At 61.0% G+C, this 15111-nt stretch overlaps 1 protein-coding gene across 30 annotated transcripts in view; it reads right to left on the bottom strand.

Annotated features, from left to right (window-relative positions):
• Window positions 1–302: 302 nt before the first annotated feature.
• RBFOX3 (RNA binding fox-1 homolog 3) overlaps window positions 303–15111 on the bottom strand; it is a 414255-nt gene continuing 399446 nt past the window's right edge. For 24 of the 30 annotated variants that reach the window (XM_030534068.1, XM_030534069.1, XM_030534067.1 and 21 more), the window contains 10 exons: window positions 14961–15098; window positions 14001–14054; window positions 13028–13120; window positions 10548–10608; window positions 9831–9884; window positions 8884–9016; window positions 7344–7383; window positions 5851–5909; window positions 4960–5038; window positions 2013–3679 (listed from right to left, as the gene is read on the bottom strand). In XM_030534068.1, coding sequence (XP_030389928.1) covers window positions 3635–3679; window positions 4960–5038; window positions 5851–5909; window positions 7344–7383; window positions 8884–9016; window positions 9831–9884; window positions 10548–10608; window positions 13028–13120; window positions 14001–14054; window positions 14961–15098 — 756 coding nt within the window. In that variant the 3' untranslated portion in view covers window positions 2013–3634. The other 6 variants (XM_030534051.1, XM_030534054.1, XM_030534055.1 and 3 more) reach the window with 4 other exon arrangements.

The following is a 15111-nucleotide window of genomic DNA, read 5'->3' as shown; positions in this document are numbered from 1 at the left end:
TGCCAGAGTCCAAGAGGAGATGCAGGGTAGAGCTGGCAGCGAGTGCCTGCTGTGGGCAAATACCAGCAGGCTGCCAGGGTGCCCATCAGCAGGAGCATAGTTTGTCCACTCCGCCCCTTCCTGCAAGGCTCATCCTGTACTCCAGCTCCAGGCCAATGCCAGGCAGCGACACATCTGCAGAGCAGACCTGGGCTCCCCTTGCTGAGATGGACAGATTGTTGGGCCTCGCCTCCCGCTTCTAGCAGCCTTCACTCTGAGCCGTGCCCCATCTATGCCCCCATTCAAAACCAGAGTCGTCCTGGTTGAAGAAAGAAATCTTTATTAATAATCTTAATAATAATAATCCTCAATAATACTGTTTAGTAGAATGATCACAGCTTTGAAGCATTCAGAATGGGCGGGTGCCAGCCTGCGCTCTGGGCCGGGGGACTGCCAGGGCAGTGGCCGCACAGCAAATGGAAGGAGCTTTGTACAGTGGAGGGGGCTGGCTGGGAAGGGGCTATGTACAACGGGAATAAAAAGGAGGAGATCATGGCTGGAGCCTCAGGAGCGTATGCTGAATATAAAGTGAAGTTTCATGAGATGACAGAGCCATGTTGGGAGACCTACTGGATTCATCTGGCTCAGCCAGCCGCCTGCCTTCCCAAACAGCCTCACAAACAGCTCTGTGGCCCACCCTAACCCCGCGAGGCTGCTGGGGGGGAAGTGCCTCTGGTCTTTGGCACAACTGGACTGTGCCAGCTGTGGGTGAGCAGCTGAAAGAAGCTGGCAAGGCCCTGGGGCATCTGGTGCCTTGGCTAGCAGTGCGCCCAGCTGCCCCCACCTGTCTGGTTCAGAGCCAGCACTGTCCTCCCCTCACTGCCCAACCCTGCCCACTGCTTCCCATGCCCTGCCCATAGTGACCCTCACCCTGGTGGGCCTCTCCAGCGCCTAGCTGGCATGGGACTGGGGCTTGGGGCAGGCCTGGCTCTGAGCAGGGACCCTGCAGCCACCACTAAGGGGTGTGTGTGCCCCAGGGATGGCTGGGGTACACGTAGCTTGGCTCCCTGCCCCCCAGTGGTGATGGGGTGGCTGAGAAAGCCACTGTGGGATCACATGGCCTCCTCAGGCTCCATGCTGGGGGGCAGGGACTGCTATGATCCCTGGTGCACCATGTTGTGGCCTACAGATGCAGCCTCTTCTCGACTCCATCTGCCCCGGGTAGGTGTGGAGCAGGAAGCAGCTCCCGCTTGGCTTTAGCCCCATGGGGCTGGGGGAAGCCAGGAGCTCAGGGCACCGGGGCGATGAAAATGCAAGGGAGCTACAACCTCCACGTAGATAATATCCCTCTTAAACACAGCCGCTCTTCCCCTGCAACACTCAGCAGCCCCAGCAAAGGTGCTGCTGCATCAACCATCCCACCTCTGCTCAGAGAGCTGAGGCCTCACACACTCAACACACCAGTGGCCAGCAAGTGCAAAAGCATTGGAGCTCTGAAAACAAAAAGCAAGAATCCTACCCTGAGGCCAAGTCCCCCAAAGCTGCGGGAGGATGTGGGCTGCTGCGGTGCTCTGCCCAGGGCCCTGGTACCCACAGCACAGGCGTGGGAGGGCAGAAAGGAAGACGCGGTGCCCAAGCCGGGTGCCTTGGGCTGGCAGAGTCCTCGCTCCGAGGCTGTCCCAGCACTCCGCACTGCTTGCTCTCACCCTCCCTGCCCTGGGCTGGAAGCACCAGTAGGCTGGGGAGGGGAGAGGGCCCCAAGTCTCCCAACATGGCTGCTGGCCAGGGCAGGGGTGGAGCTGGAGAGGGGCGGCTCTCTGCCCAGCTGGCCATGGCGCTGTCCGGTCGGTCGCTCAGTGTGTACTCTCCGTGAGTCAGGCGGGTGCAGCACCTCCTGCTTGCTTGGTGCATGTGTGTGGACAGTATGGGACTCGGTTGGTTGGTTGCCTCTTTGTTTTGTGTTTTGTTGCTTTGTTTTTAATTTGTTTTGCCCTTCCTGGTCCCAGAAGGAAACAGCTGTGGTGTCACTACAACAGAAACAGAGGCAGAACTTTCACTGGAGCCACCTGCAGCCACCCGGGAGCAGAGAGCAGTGCCCATGGGGTGCAGGCGGGCAACTGGCCCAGCTCAGCTACGCAGCATCCTATCCCCTGCCAGCGCCAGGGGCAACTCAGCCACGCAGTGTCCCCTGTCCCCTGCGCATGGACTGCCAGCGCCGGGCCCAGCTCAGCCACGCAGCGTCCCCTGTCCCCTGTGCATGGACTGCCAGCGCCGGACCCAGCTCAGCCACGCAGCGTCCCCTGTCCCCTGAGCATGGACTGCCAGCGCCGGGCCCAGCTCAGCCACGCAGCGTCCCCTGTCCCCTGAGCATGGACTGCCAGCGCCGGGCCCAGCTCAGCCACGCAGCGTCCCCTGTCCCCTGCGCATGGACTGCCAGCGCCGGGCCCAGCTCAGCAAACACCAGGGGGAGGTGGGGTGGGGTTCCTTCCAAAGCGGCTCCAGGATTGTGTAGTGGGTCCTGTTGTCCCCCCAGAAATGCCCAGGCAGATGGATGAGTCGCCCCCCCCCCCCCCCGGTTGGGCCTGCACCCCAAAGGCTCCTCTCTCCCAAGCCGGGCCCACAGAGCAGTCTGGCCCTTGACTCCAGTCTCTCTCTCCCCCGTAGTGACTGAAAGGGGTGGGTGTGGCTGGGCCTGGGATGAAAAGCTAACCCCAGCTGGCCTCTGGCACTAGGGCATCCCCTGGCCTGAAACACAGGCCACCCCTCCTCCCGGATGTTGATGATGATGATGTGCACCTGAGCTAGAGGGGCTGCTGCACCCCAGACCCAGGCACACATGGGGGGCTCCAAGACTTGGCCAGAGGCTGTGCAGAGGGATGGTGGGTGCTACTCCCCAGTGTAGTCTAGGGGTGGGGCCATGCTCATTGCCCCCGTCTCAGCTGTCCCTGCTAGTGCTATACCCTGCACCCTCCGCCTTGCACACAGCTCCTGAGATGGGTTCCCAGCCCATTTTGCCAGGCAGCCCATTATCCTAAGGGACAAACCCTCCGCTCCTTTCCCTTGTGTGAGCAGTGCCCCGCCCGGGGCCCTGGCTGTGATCAGGCACCTGCACGAGAAGAACAAGCCCAGCCTAGCAGGAGCAGGCTTGCCTGCCACAGAGATGCTGGAGGGAGCTGGGGCAGTGAAGAGGCCCAAGGAATGGAGGACTGTGCCAAGCCAGGCGCTGCTCTGTGCAGGAAGGCAGCTCTCTTGGAACGCCCTGGCCTTTGGACTTCACGTGTTCCTGGCAGCGGGGGCAGAGAAGGGGGCTTAGCCTGGGCTCTCTCCCGTGGTTCGCTGCTGGTTGTATGTCTAGGGAGAGCAGGACGCGCCCCAGCCCTGCAGCAGGGCAGTGGCCAGGCTGCTTGCTTTGCAACACAGTCAGTTCAGCCAGGGCAGGTGACAGACAGACAGACAGGTGGGTGAACAAAGAGCCGTGGGATGAGAGCAGCTTGAGGTAAAGACCTATGGTTCTAGGTGGCGTGCTGAGCCGGGCAGAGCCCTGGCCCCTGGCAGGGGCACTGTGTTCTTCCGGGAGGCTCTGCCTTGGCTTAGTTTGGTTGGTTTGGTTGCTAGTGAGCAGTCAGTGTTAGTGTGGGAGGGGCTGGGTGTCTTGCTAGTAGGGAGTGAAGCGGCTGTACCCTCCTCGGTATAGACTAGCCTGCAACATCAAAGATGAAAGAAAAGCCAATCAGTATTCGAGAGAGAGGCAAGGCCCATTTTCTTCCCTTTTTTAATGACATAACATCGTCCTGTCCCAGGAGGACAGGTGGGGTGGAGGCGCTGAGGGGTCCCAGGAGCTGCGCACGCTGCTCCCAGCACTGCCTGGGCTCTGGCCCTTCCCATCAGCTCTGCGTGGGACAATGCGCTCTTTGGGTACCAGCATGCAGGGCTCCTGGCTGGGGTCGGAAGGGCTGAGTGGGAGAGAGGTTTCCTCTCAACCTGGCAGCATCCCATACTCCTGGAGCAGGGCAGGCAGCCCCAGGGCCGCCAATCCCTCCTGTGCCCACTGCTGCCTGGTTCGTCCAAGGGGCTGGCGTCAGGCCCCTGCTCTAAGTGCTGCCTGGCTTCCCTCCCCTCTGCTCCACAGAGCTGGGGGACACTTCCTGCAGCCCTACCAGGGCCCCTCCGTTCTCCTCCTAGCTCCCTGCCCAGGACTGCAGCAGTGCTGCTCCCACTCTGTCCACGGTGCGGCTGCACGCCCAGCTCTCGACCCGGACGCTGCCTGAGCTCCACACTCCTGCCCAGCCGAGCCCCATGCTTTGGGTGTGCAGAGGGGCACTGGCAGGACCCTCCCTGACACGTGGCAGCTCAGGCCTTGGCCAGAGCATTAGGGAGGATTAAAAAAAGGAAGAAAACGCCTGGTTGGCTTGGAGACCCTGCCCACAAACGGGACTTTTCATCTTTGATGCTGGTTGCAAAGCTAGCTAAACCACGCTGAACTGCACTGTGTGGGACAGTGTGTCGTGCCAGGGAGCTGCAGCAGGTGCCAGGCTGCACAGACACACGTGTGCACAGGCTCCCTGGCAGGTCGGCTCTCTGCATGCTGGATGTGAATGTGCAGTCGGCACCAGGGCTAGAGGGGGGGCTTCACCCCCCCATACAGCGTAGGTAGAAAGGAGTTACTGATCTCTGTACCAGTGTAAGGTGGGTCAGGGGCTCCCACAGGCTTGCGGGGAGGGTGTGTGTGTAATGGGTCTGTGTGTGTTGGGGGCTCCCTTGGGGGGGGCAGGCTGTGGGGGGTCAGGAGTCAAGTTTCTCCTGGGCTTTCCCAGCAGTGAAATGCTCCCCTGCTGCTCCCTGACAGACCATGGCAGGGACGTCCTGTTGCTCCCTGCCCCCTCCCCCGCCCTGGCCCATGCAAACTCATTCCAGTCAAGCCATCCCACAGGGTGTGGTGCCCCCTCCCCCAGCTGCAGCCAGTGTCGGGGTGGCTCTTACCATGGTGCCAATGCTGTACGTGGCAGCAGGGCCGATGGTGTGGTGGTACGGGTCTGCAGCTGCGTACACTCTGCCGTAGCTGGGAGCAAACACAGCAGGCGTTAGAAACCAGAGATCCCCCCTCCCACCCATTCAGGTACCTGCCCTGCTGAACCTCATCTGGAGGCTTTGCCCAGGGGGCTGGGGGAGGCTGGCCCTTCTCTGGGCCATCTGAGGGGCCTACCCCATGGGGAGGGGGTTCTCTGGGCCCAGGGATTTGGCTGCAGGAGTGCTGCATTTTTCTTATGCTTCTGCCAGCCATGCAGGAGCAGGAGGCAGGTGCTTCACGCTGCAGGGGGCAGCCTCTAGGGCTGATCAGAGGTCTGTCGGTGCATCACTCCCCGCCCCATGGCGTTTCACCAGCCGTCCCTAGTATGGTGGTTGGTGTCATGCACATGGAGACCCAGTTGGAGAATGCCCTGGGCCCTGGCGGCATGCAGGGCAGAAGGGGGCTGTGGCCCATTCCTAGACCAGCTCTGCACCCTCCTGGGGAAACGCCGTGGGCAGTGAGGGGGACCAGCTGGAGTGCTGTCTCGGGGCCGCCACAGGCACCTGGGGGATGCCCAGCTCCTAGCTGAGGGGGCCGCGGGCCCTGGAGGTGGGTAACAGGAGCAGGAAAATGGGTGAGCAGGAGCCACTGGCTGGACGTGGAGGGGGTGCTGGCTACAATGAGATCAATTCTGAACATGCTCCTTCCTCGCCGTGTGCCCTCTCTGGGAACAGAGGTGACGAGTCCCCAGGGCTCTCTCTCCAGGTGGGCATGAAAGCTGCTGACATGAGCTCAATAGGCTGGTGGGGAGCCAGGCCACAGGTGCCTCTGACTGGGGCAAGGCTGGCAGAGGAGTGCCTTACCTGTCGCTGTATGCTGCCGCTGCCGCTGGCTGGGCGTATCTGTAGGCTGCATAACCCCCCTGTCCAGCAAGAAGAGACCTGTCGTCAGGCAGGGAGTCTCCGGGCAGGTCAGGTGGAGCAGCTCCCTTGCAAAGGAGCCCAGCCTCCCAGCAGACCCGAGGAGGGAGCCTGCACAGCTGGGCACCCTACAAAGAGCTCGTCTCAGCTGTGCCCAGCAGCTGGTGAGTGGTGGGAGCTGTGGGACCCTGCTAGGAGCCGGGTGTCTGCACCATGAGGCAAATGCCAGGCCCATTAGCGTTCCCAGGGGGCTTGCAAACACGTTAACCGGAAACAATTCAATGTCACTTCCCTGATCGCTTCAATGAGGTGTCACGTTAGAGAAATCCTTCAGCTGCAGCCTAAGCCAGGGCCAAGGCTTTTAAATATGGAGGTTAAATGCTGGTGTGATGCACTGCGCTGATGCTGTCTGAGAGCATGAATCCAGCACAGTGCTTACCTGGCGAGGACCCTTGCTCAGGGCACAGCAGTCAGCACTGTGCCCTCCTCGCCTGCACTGCCCCACTACAGCCCCCGTCCCCTGCACTGCTCCTACTGCAGCCCCTGCCCCCTGCACTGCTCCTGCCCCCTGCAGCCCCTGCCCCATGCACACTGCATCCCCTGCCCCTGCACTGCTCCTACTGCAGCCCCCGCCCCCTGCACTGCTCCTGCCCCCTGCAGCCCCTGTCCCATGCACACTGCAGCCCCCACCCCATGCAGTGCTCCTACTGCAGCCCCCATCCCCTGCAGTGCTCCTGCCCCCTGCAGCCTCTGCCCCCTGCACTGCTCCGATTACAGCCCCTGCCCCCTGCACTGCTCCTACTGCAGCCCCTGCCCCTGCACCGCTCCTGCTGCAGACCCTGCCCCTGCACTGCTCCTGCCCCCTGCAGCCCCTGACCCCTGCACACTGCATCCCCTGCCCCCTGCACTGCTCCTACTGCAGCCCCCGCCCCCTGCACTGCTCTTACTGCAGTCCCCGCCCCCTGCACTGCTCCTAGAAGCCCAGCCTCCATGCAGGCACCTCTTTTATCCCCCTATCTCTTGTCACTCCGGAAACCTTCTTCTAATGGAAATTTAACTCTGGCAACACCAGCTTGTTTGGCATGAATTGTCTAGAGTAACGAGATCACAGTTCTCAGCTGGCTCGTGGCTCGTGACAGTCTATAACATTCTGCACATTATCTGTAAAGTTCCTCACTTTGCAGAATGCATGAAAATGGAGAGAAATGAAAACCACCATCAGAACCACAACTTCATTCAGTGCCAAGCGGTGGGGAATGCCCAGCTGGTGTACTCCCAGCTGCTACCAGCAGGGACAGAGTGCAGGCCCCAGGGCCATCCCTATGTCTTCTCAGCCCCACCCTTATGGTGGGATTCAATCCAACCGGCCTCTGCTTCCTTTGGCATCAGCAAGGAAACGTGAAACATAACGTCCAGGAGGGGTGGGCAGCACTTACGTAAATTTCTGCGCCATAGAATCCATCCTGATAAACGACCCTGCAAAGAGTCCAAAGAGACAGGCTGCGCGTCAGAGGGCAAGCCTGGAAGCTGCCAGCGCCCTGTGGGTGGAGAGTGGCCAGGCTATTTGAAAGCGGATTTATTGTTTCCTTGTGGGCCAGACCCGTCTCCCCAGCCTGGCTCGCAGTTAGGTGTCTGACGACACTGTGAAGTTCCTGGCAGCAGTCTGGTCCCAGCCACGCTGAGATCAGTCTGGGTTGCTCCAGGCTGGCCTGGGTGAACCTGTAATTAGAGCCGCACCTGCCAGTCTGCATGCTCAAGTGCCAATAGGGCTGAAAGCAGGGAGAAGCTGGGGGAGGAGAGTGACACCCCACAAAGCCTGAGGAGGAACAAGGGCTCTTGAGGAAATGAGGTTGCAGCCACTTTCTCTGGGGGCTGCTCTGTGCTTTCCCAGCTGAAAGTATGCAGAAGCCCATGGCATCAGAGGTTTGATACCCAACTATATAGAAAGGGTACAGAGTCTGCATGGAACTTGGAGGGAGGAGCACAGGCTGCAGGAGGGAAGAGTGTGGAGTAGGCACAGGAAGTAAGTCTGTGTGCACATGGCTGGAATGCTTGCTGCAGTTACAGCATGTCTGCACATAGCTCTCTTAATGTAGAGCCAATTTAGTTTTAGAAACCTGGAGTCTGTGACACTGGCAGGCCAGATGCCAGCTCTTGCCCAAGCTGCAGGCATTAGCAAAGAGCTGACAACCTTGTTGCTGGAGACCAGACCAGGTCACCTGGATGTTAGCTTTGCTCAAAGTAGGTATTAACACTAAATACATTCTTAAAAGACTTTAGTCCCCAGCTGATTTGGGCCAAGTGACCGGTCCCTTGGGACTGGAAGCAACCTGAATGTGGGGCGATTTGTGGTGTAGGTGACCATTTCTTACTAAGTCCAGTTTCTCTTGGTGGCAAGGTGGATAGGAGAATCTAAGGGGGCTGTCTGTGACTCCACAGTGATCCAGGAGCTCACGTTTGTTATTGGCTTGGTGAAATCTAATGTCAGAATGCACCTCCAGCTTGGGGTGTCTGTCCTCAGGCTGCCACTCATAGCTGTGAGCTGCTCCAGACAGCTGGACAAAGTCTTCTCCTGTGATTACCCAGTACCTGGGGCATGCAACCGAGGCAGCGGGGGAGGGCTATTCCTAGGGATAAACCCTCCCTCCTGAGGAGACACCCAGAGATGGAAGGAGTCAAGGAGCCTTCAAAGAGCTCGACTCTGAATGGTGCCACCTCTGCTGAGCCGTACCCCATATGCTGGGTCTGCTTCTACCACCCCAGGCTGCACATATGGGGTGCAGAGACCCCAGCTCCATTGGAGGGTGTTGGGCCTCCCAAGCCATTCAGGGACAACAGCCTACAGACTCCCAGGTCTCAGCTGAGCCACATGCATGCTGGGAAAAGCAGCCCCTCTCCTGCAAATCCATTTCCCATGAAAGGGGGCAAGCTGCTGCCCCAGACCCCAGGGCCCCGCTGGCTCCCTGGGATACTCACGCGCCATAGGTGGGGATAGGTGGAGGTGGGGGTGCAGCGCGGAACGTGTTGTAGACAGCACGCCCCCGGCCCCGTAGGTGCGCCCCTCGGTATGCCACGGCTGTCCCTGTGGCTGGGTACGGGAACCCTGTTACTGAAGGCAAGAGAGAGAGAGCCATGAGCATCCCAGAGCAGCTCTCTGGCTACTGCCTGCCCATGGGGCAGCCTGAGGGAAATGGAAGGCCTCCTCCTGCACAGCGCTCACCCACCTCAGCAGCACCCCCTGCTCCGAAGTAGGGACACCTGTGCCAGCACAGGCCCAGCAGCTAGGAGCCTGGGCTTTCTCTGGTTGCACAACCACCACCCGGTCACGGCCAGCGCACCCCCAGTTCCAGCAAAGGGAAGCAGGGAGCCATGGCAAGCTCCTGCACAGGACCACCCCTGCCCCTTGCTGCGGCGGTGTGTTGGGGGGCCCTCTGGGGAAGACAGTGCCAGCAGCCCTGGCCCCTCTCAGGGCTAGAGACAGGCATGGAAGGGACAGGCTGCAGGCACAGGACTGCACCCTCCTTCACGGGGATTCTGCTTCCTGCCTCTGGTGGGGTAATTGTTCAAACAGCCCCTCGAAACGCTGGGAGAGCCACAACATGCCGACAGCTGTGCAAAGGGAACAGTTCTCAGCACTGGCATGTGGGACTGCTGGAAGGGATGGGTGCTGCCTGCTGCCATGGGGCACTACCACTGGGGGAGTCCGTGAGGCAGGTGGGTAATCACAGCGGGTTTATGAGCCCTATGGCCGCAAGGCACATGGGCACGGCCCAGCACCAGGGTTAGGGCCGGGCTGGCGCTAACTGCAGTTGTAATCCCCACTTGAGACAGAGGCTGGCATGAGGAGCAGGCCCAAGGGAATCAGAGCCACGGGGGACCTGAAGCAACACTTCTGCCAAAGGGACTGGCCTGATCGACTTTACCTGCATAGAATTCAGGACTGTAGACAGCTCCCACCACCGGGTTCAGCTTCCAGCCTGCCACACAAACAGTGAGCCAGTGAGCCCCGCAGGGGGAATCCAGAGAGCCCCCCACCCTCCATGGGGGGACAGCCAGTGGCAGCCTCTTCACCAACAGGCAGCAGCAGCTCTGCACAGCCAGTGTTGCACAGCGTCTGGACTGGCCTGCAGGAGGCCTGTGGGACCGGCTGCCTCCCAGCTGCTGGCACACACCCTCCACGTTTCCCACTGCAAACTCTGCGCCCATGGCAAGGGACCCCTACTGCCAGGGGGAGGGGGAGCTGGCCATAAGGTAGCAAATGTCTCAGGAGAGCAGGGGGAAGAGTTGCTGAGCCTTTTACCCCCCGAGGCCAGGGTCCCACTGCTCGCTCCTACCATGGAGCTCAGTGCTAACACCCTCCTTACTGGGGTCCTCTGGACAGAGATGCTGATGGGACTCAGCGGCTGGCCTGAGCCAGAGGAGTGGGACTGGTGAGCCTGGCTCTTGCTCATTGCCAGGAATTCCAGGGGGGCCGTCTAACCCACAGGGAATCCAGGGCAGCCTCAGGCCCTAGGAGCAGGAAGAATAAAAGCCCCAAACCATGCTCCCAATTCTCATGCTCCCAGGACCCAAGGGCAGCTCCCCACAGCTGCTCACCTTGCTGAACCCACCCCTGCTGCCCCACAGCCTCCGGCCCTTACCATTGATGTAGGGATTTGCAGCCTTTTTGTTGGTCATGACTCGGGCTGTGGCATTATTCACCTGCAGAAGAGAGGGTACAGGACAGATCACTGTCTGCATCCAGAGACACTGCAGCCCCAGGGACCTGCTCAGCTGCATTTATGTGGAGTTCTTCCGGCCTGGGGCTGGGGGCAATGCCGGTGACATGATCACTGGGGCCAGGCGGTGTGGGGGGATGCAGGGCTGGAGCCCCGTAGCACTGACACACTGCCTGGAACCCCAGGGACCTGCACACAGCTCTACTGTGCCCCACAATTCTGACTCCCCCGGGCTCCCGCTGCACCATGATCCGGACCCACAGCTCCCTACACACAGCGAGCGCCACAGGTACACCATGATCCTATGCTGCAGCACCCCTGCTACTCCAGTTCTGCTGGTGTTCCTGCAGCCCCTGGGGTAACTGATATCTGATCCTGAGCAGTGCTGGGCATCATGCTGTGCTGTGCTTAGCACCGAGGCCTGGAGAGCTTACACTGCGGCTAGCAGACGGCTCCCTTCGGACCCACATCCAGAGCCGAGCCCGGCTGAGTTCGACAGGCTGCTGTGTGCTGAGCTGGCTGCCTTGGCCTGCTGCAAGCACTTCACGGTGAAAATGGCATTTCAGCCCTGGGGCTGCACAGGGACGTGGGCATGAGGCAGAGGGAGGAGAGGCCTGTGCTGGGCACACTGCCTGGCCAGTGCAGGGGCAAAGCCAGACAGACTGCTGAACCGCACGTGTGGAGAGGGGGAGGCCTCCTGTTCTACACCAGCCCGCGGGGCCTTGGGAAGGGCAGGTCTGCACTGGACAATGGTGGGGGACAGTTTGGTGCCCATGAATGGGAGGGTCTAACAGTCTCTGTCAGAGCCAGGCAAAATGCAGTAGTAGACTGTGCGCATTAACCCCCAGCTGTCAGTGCCCCTCAATCCTCACCCACAGATCCCTAGTTACACCTGTCCTGGCTCCCCCCAGCTGTCAGTGCCCCTCAATCTCCACCTGCAGATCCCTAGTTACACCTGTCCTGGCTCCCCCCAGCTGTCAGTGCCCCTCAATCCTCACCCACAGATCCCTAGTTACACCTGTCCTGGCTCCCCCCAGCTGTCAGTGCCCCTCAATCCTCACCCGCATATCCCTAGTTACACCTGTCCTGGCTCCCCCCAGCTGTCAGTGCCCCTCAATCCTCACCCGCAGATCCCCAGTTACACCCCTCCTGGCTCCCCCCAGCTGTCAGTGCCCCTCAATCCTCACCCGCAGATCCCCAGTTACACCCCTCCTGACTCCCCCCAGCTGTCAGTGCCCCTCAATCCCCACCCACATATCCCCAGTTACACCCCTCCTGGCTCCCCCCAGCTGTCAGTGTCCCTCAATCCTCACCCGCAGATCCCCAGTTACACCCCTCCTGGCTCCCCCCAGCTGTCAGTGCCCCTCAATCCCCACCCGCAGATCCCTAGTTACACCTGTCCTGGCTCCCCCCAGCTGTCAGTGCCCCTCAATCCCCACCCGCAGATCCCCAGTTACACCCCTCCTGGCTCCCCCCAGCTGTCAGTGCCCCTCAATCCCCACCCGCAGAACCCCAGTTACACTATCCTGGGCTCCCAGCCAGCTCTGCTGATGCTGTTCAGTTTTCCCCCACAGCATCTCCCCCTCTGCCACTTCTGTAGTGTTGACTCCTCACTGCTGACCAGTGGCATTTCTGCTATCTCAGACCTACCCGCTTCCTCCCCTGCGCTGCCCGCGTCCCTCTGTCCTGTCCTGCAGCCCCCAGAGCTAATGCAGCTGACTGGATGCTCTTTGGTGCTGATCAACAATCCCTGGGAGGGGAGCATGAAAGGGAACCCAGACTGACCCTCACGCTCAGTTCACTGGTGAACTTCTCAAGGGGGAGCTTTGCTCCCCAGAGCTGCTGGCCTTCAGCACTCCCTCCAACTGCCCCCAGAGCTCCCTGGGGTCCAGCCCTCACCTGCCCTCCTGCTCCCGAGTTATTTGCTTCAGGTGGTAAGCTCTCCTCCTAGCCCCAATGCAATGCACCCTGGCTAGGGACATGCACTGGCTCTCCGCAAACATTCCACCATCAGCACCACAAGGAGAACATGCATGATGGGGACTCCGCTTTGGGCCAGACTCCAGCATGGCCAGTGGATAGGCAGCAGTTAATGCTGGGCTGAGCAGGCACAGAGGGGGGAGGAAGCCAGCAAAGCCCACTCCCCTGCTGAACTTCTCCATGGTCCCTGGGCAGGGCCTGGATTTCTCTCTGTGCCAGACGCCAGGATCCCTCTCTCTGGCTGGCTCAAAGGAGCAGGACAGGTGAAAGCAGAGGTGACCACACAAGGCATGCGACATGACTGGATCCCCGCAGTCCCCGGGCAGGGCATGTGCAGGGCAAGCAGCCTGGGGGCAGGGGAGGCCCTGGCACCCGCATGGACGACACAGAGCAGGCAATGGCAGTCACACTTATCTGAGCACCTCAATTTTCCGTCCCTCTACGATTGTGCCATTCAGCTTCTCTCGTGCCCGGTCGGCATCTGTGCTAGTTTCAAAAGTTACAAACCCAAAACCCTGTGAGCAGAGGAGAAAGGGGGGAGGGAGAGAGCAAGAGCGAGAGAGAAGGGGAATGGGGACAGAGAGAGCAGGTGAATCAGGAGAGCTGGCACAGGAGGCTCAGGCAATGTGCTTCAGGGCCAGGTCCTGCATGGAGAGGTCCCCCAAGTCACCCCAGTACATGGGGGGAGAGGAACAGAGAGGCAGGGAAGATCCAACAGAAACAACCACACGCACAGGCACATGGGCTGCCCTCTACTAGTGCGGGACGGGGGGACCGAGCCAAGCCCCTCGGCATGGGATGGGGAGACCGAGACACCCCCCTTGGCATGGGACGGGGGGACCCAGCCACCCGCCTCGGCGTGGGATGGGGGGATCCAGCCACCCCCTCTCCGTGGGACAGGGGGACCGAGCCACCCCCCTCTTCGTGGGACAGGGGACCGACCCCCCCGCCTCAGCGTGGGATGGGGGAACCGACCCCCCCCTCGGCATGGGATGGGGGGACTGACCCATCCCTCAGTGAAATCCCTTCTGCTCAGATGAGGGTGAACAGTGGCTACTCCCCTCTGGTCAGGGGCTGGCATTAGGCCAGTACCCTCTGTCCCCGTCGCTGTGTTTGAGCTGTTGCCAGCGGGGAGGCACCTGAGTGCAGGCGAGAGGCAGGGGGACTGGAGTGTGGGGCAGGGCCCCTGGCCGCAGAGTGGGAGGGAGCAAGAGAAAGAAGCAGCAGCACACAGACAGCTGGGGCAGGACAGGAGCGAGTCAGGAAGAGCAGGGAAGACGAGCCCCTGAGCCCCTCCCTGAGTGGAGCCTTTGCCAGGAGAAACGCACATGTCACAGGTCAGCCTGGCCTGCTCCTGGGGCTGCTGTAATGATGCCGGCCTCGGGCAGCACCCACCTTGGAGCCCCGCTCATTGAAAATAATCTCCACGTCGAGAATCTTCCCGAATTGCTGCAATCAGAGAGAGCAGAGGGGTGAGAACAGCGCCCAGGATCTGCAGAGGGGCCTGCCTCATCCCCCAGGCATGCAGGGAGCAGGCCTGCTGCAAAGCTCCCACCAGCAGAGCAGGCAGGGTCCCAGCCTGCACAGCGCTGGCCATGTTCACACAGGCTGAGCGAATCCCCAAGCAACATGACTGCCAGCTTAATTCTCTGCTGTGCAACCCTTCGAGGAGAGCCCGGGGGCCCCGCTAACCTGCCGGGCTGGAGCTCCAGAGCCCAGGGGCCCAGCTAACCTGCCGGGCCAGAGCTCCAGAGCCTGGGGTCCCCAGCTAACCTGCCAGGCTGGAGCTCCAGAGCCCGGGGCAAAGCTAACCTGCCAGGCCGGAGCTCCAGAGCCCAGGGGCCCAGCTAACCCACCAGGCTGGAGCTCCAGAGCCCAGGGGCAAATCTAACCTGCCCGGCTGGAGCTCCAGAGCCCAGGGGCAAAGCTAACCCGCCGGGCTGGAGCTCCAGAGTCCAGGAGCCCAGCTAACCTGCCATGCTGGAGCTCCAGAGCCTGGGTCCCCAGCTAACCTGCCAGGCTGGAGCTCCAGAGCCCAGGGGCAAAGCTAACCCGCTAGGCCGGAGCCCCAGAGCCCAGGGGCCCAGCTAACCTGCCAGGCTGGAGCTCCAGAGCCCGGGGCCCAGTTAAACTGCTGGGCTAGAATGAGAGGCTCCCAGTCACTCTGCCTGGGATGTGCCATGGGGCAAGGGGCAGAGCCTGGCATACAGACAAGAGGCAAGATAAGGCGAGCACTTGGCACTGTGAGAATCCATTCGTTCTATGTTTGCAATGTCAAGTCCCCTGCCCTGCCTCTTCCTGGGCCCTGGGCCCACTGGGGACGACGGGGCTGGTGCACATGCTGGCCGTACGCACCCCAAACATTTGCCGCAGGTCTGGATCCCGGAACCGGAAGGGGATGTTGGAGACGTGTAACCTCTTGGGCTGCTGCTTGTCTGTGTTCTCTGAGGAATGGAGCTGTTGGCTCTCTGTCTGCGCAGCTTCATCTGTCTGCTGGAAAACAGGA

The sequence above is a fragment of the Gopherus evgoodei genome, chromosome 15 (assembly GCF_007399415.2).
Source record: "Gopherus evgoodei ecotype Sinaloan lineage chromosome 15, rGopEvg1_v1.p, whole genome shotgun sequence".
Lineage (NCBI taxonomy): Eukaryota > Metazoa > Chordata > Testudines > Testudinidae > Gopherus > Gopherus evgoodei.
Note: the sequence above shows the minus strand (reverse complement) of the source record. Positions and strands in the feature narration are given on the sequence as shown.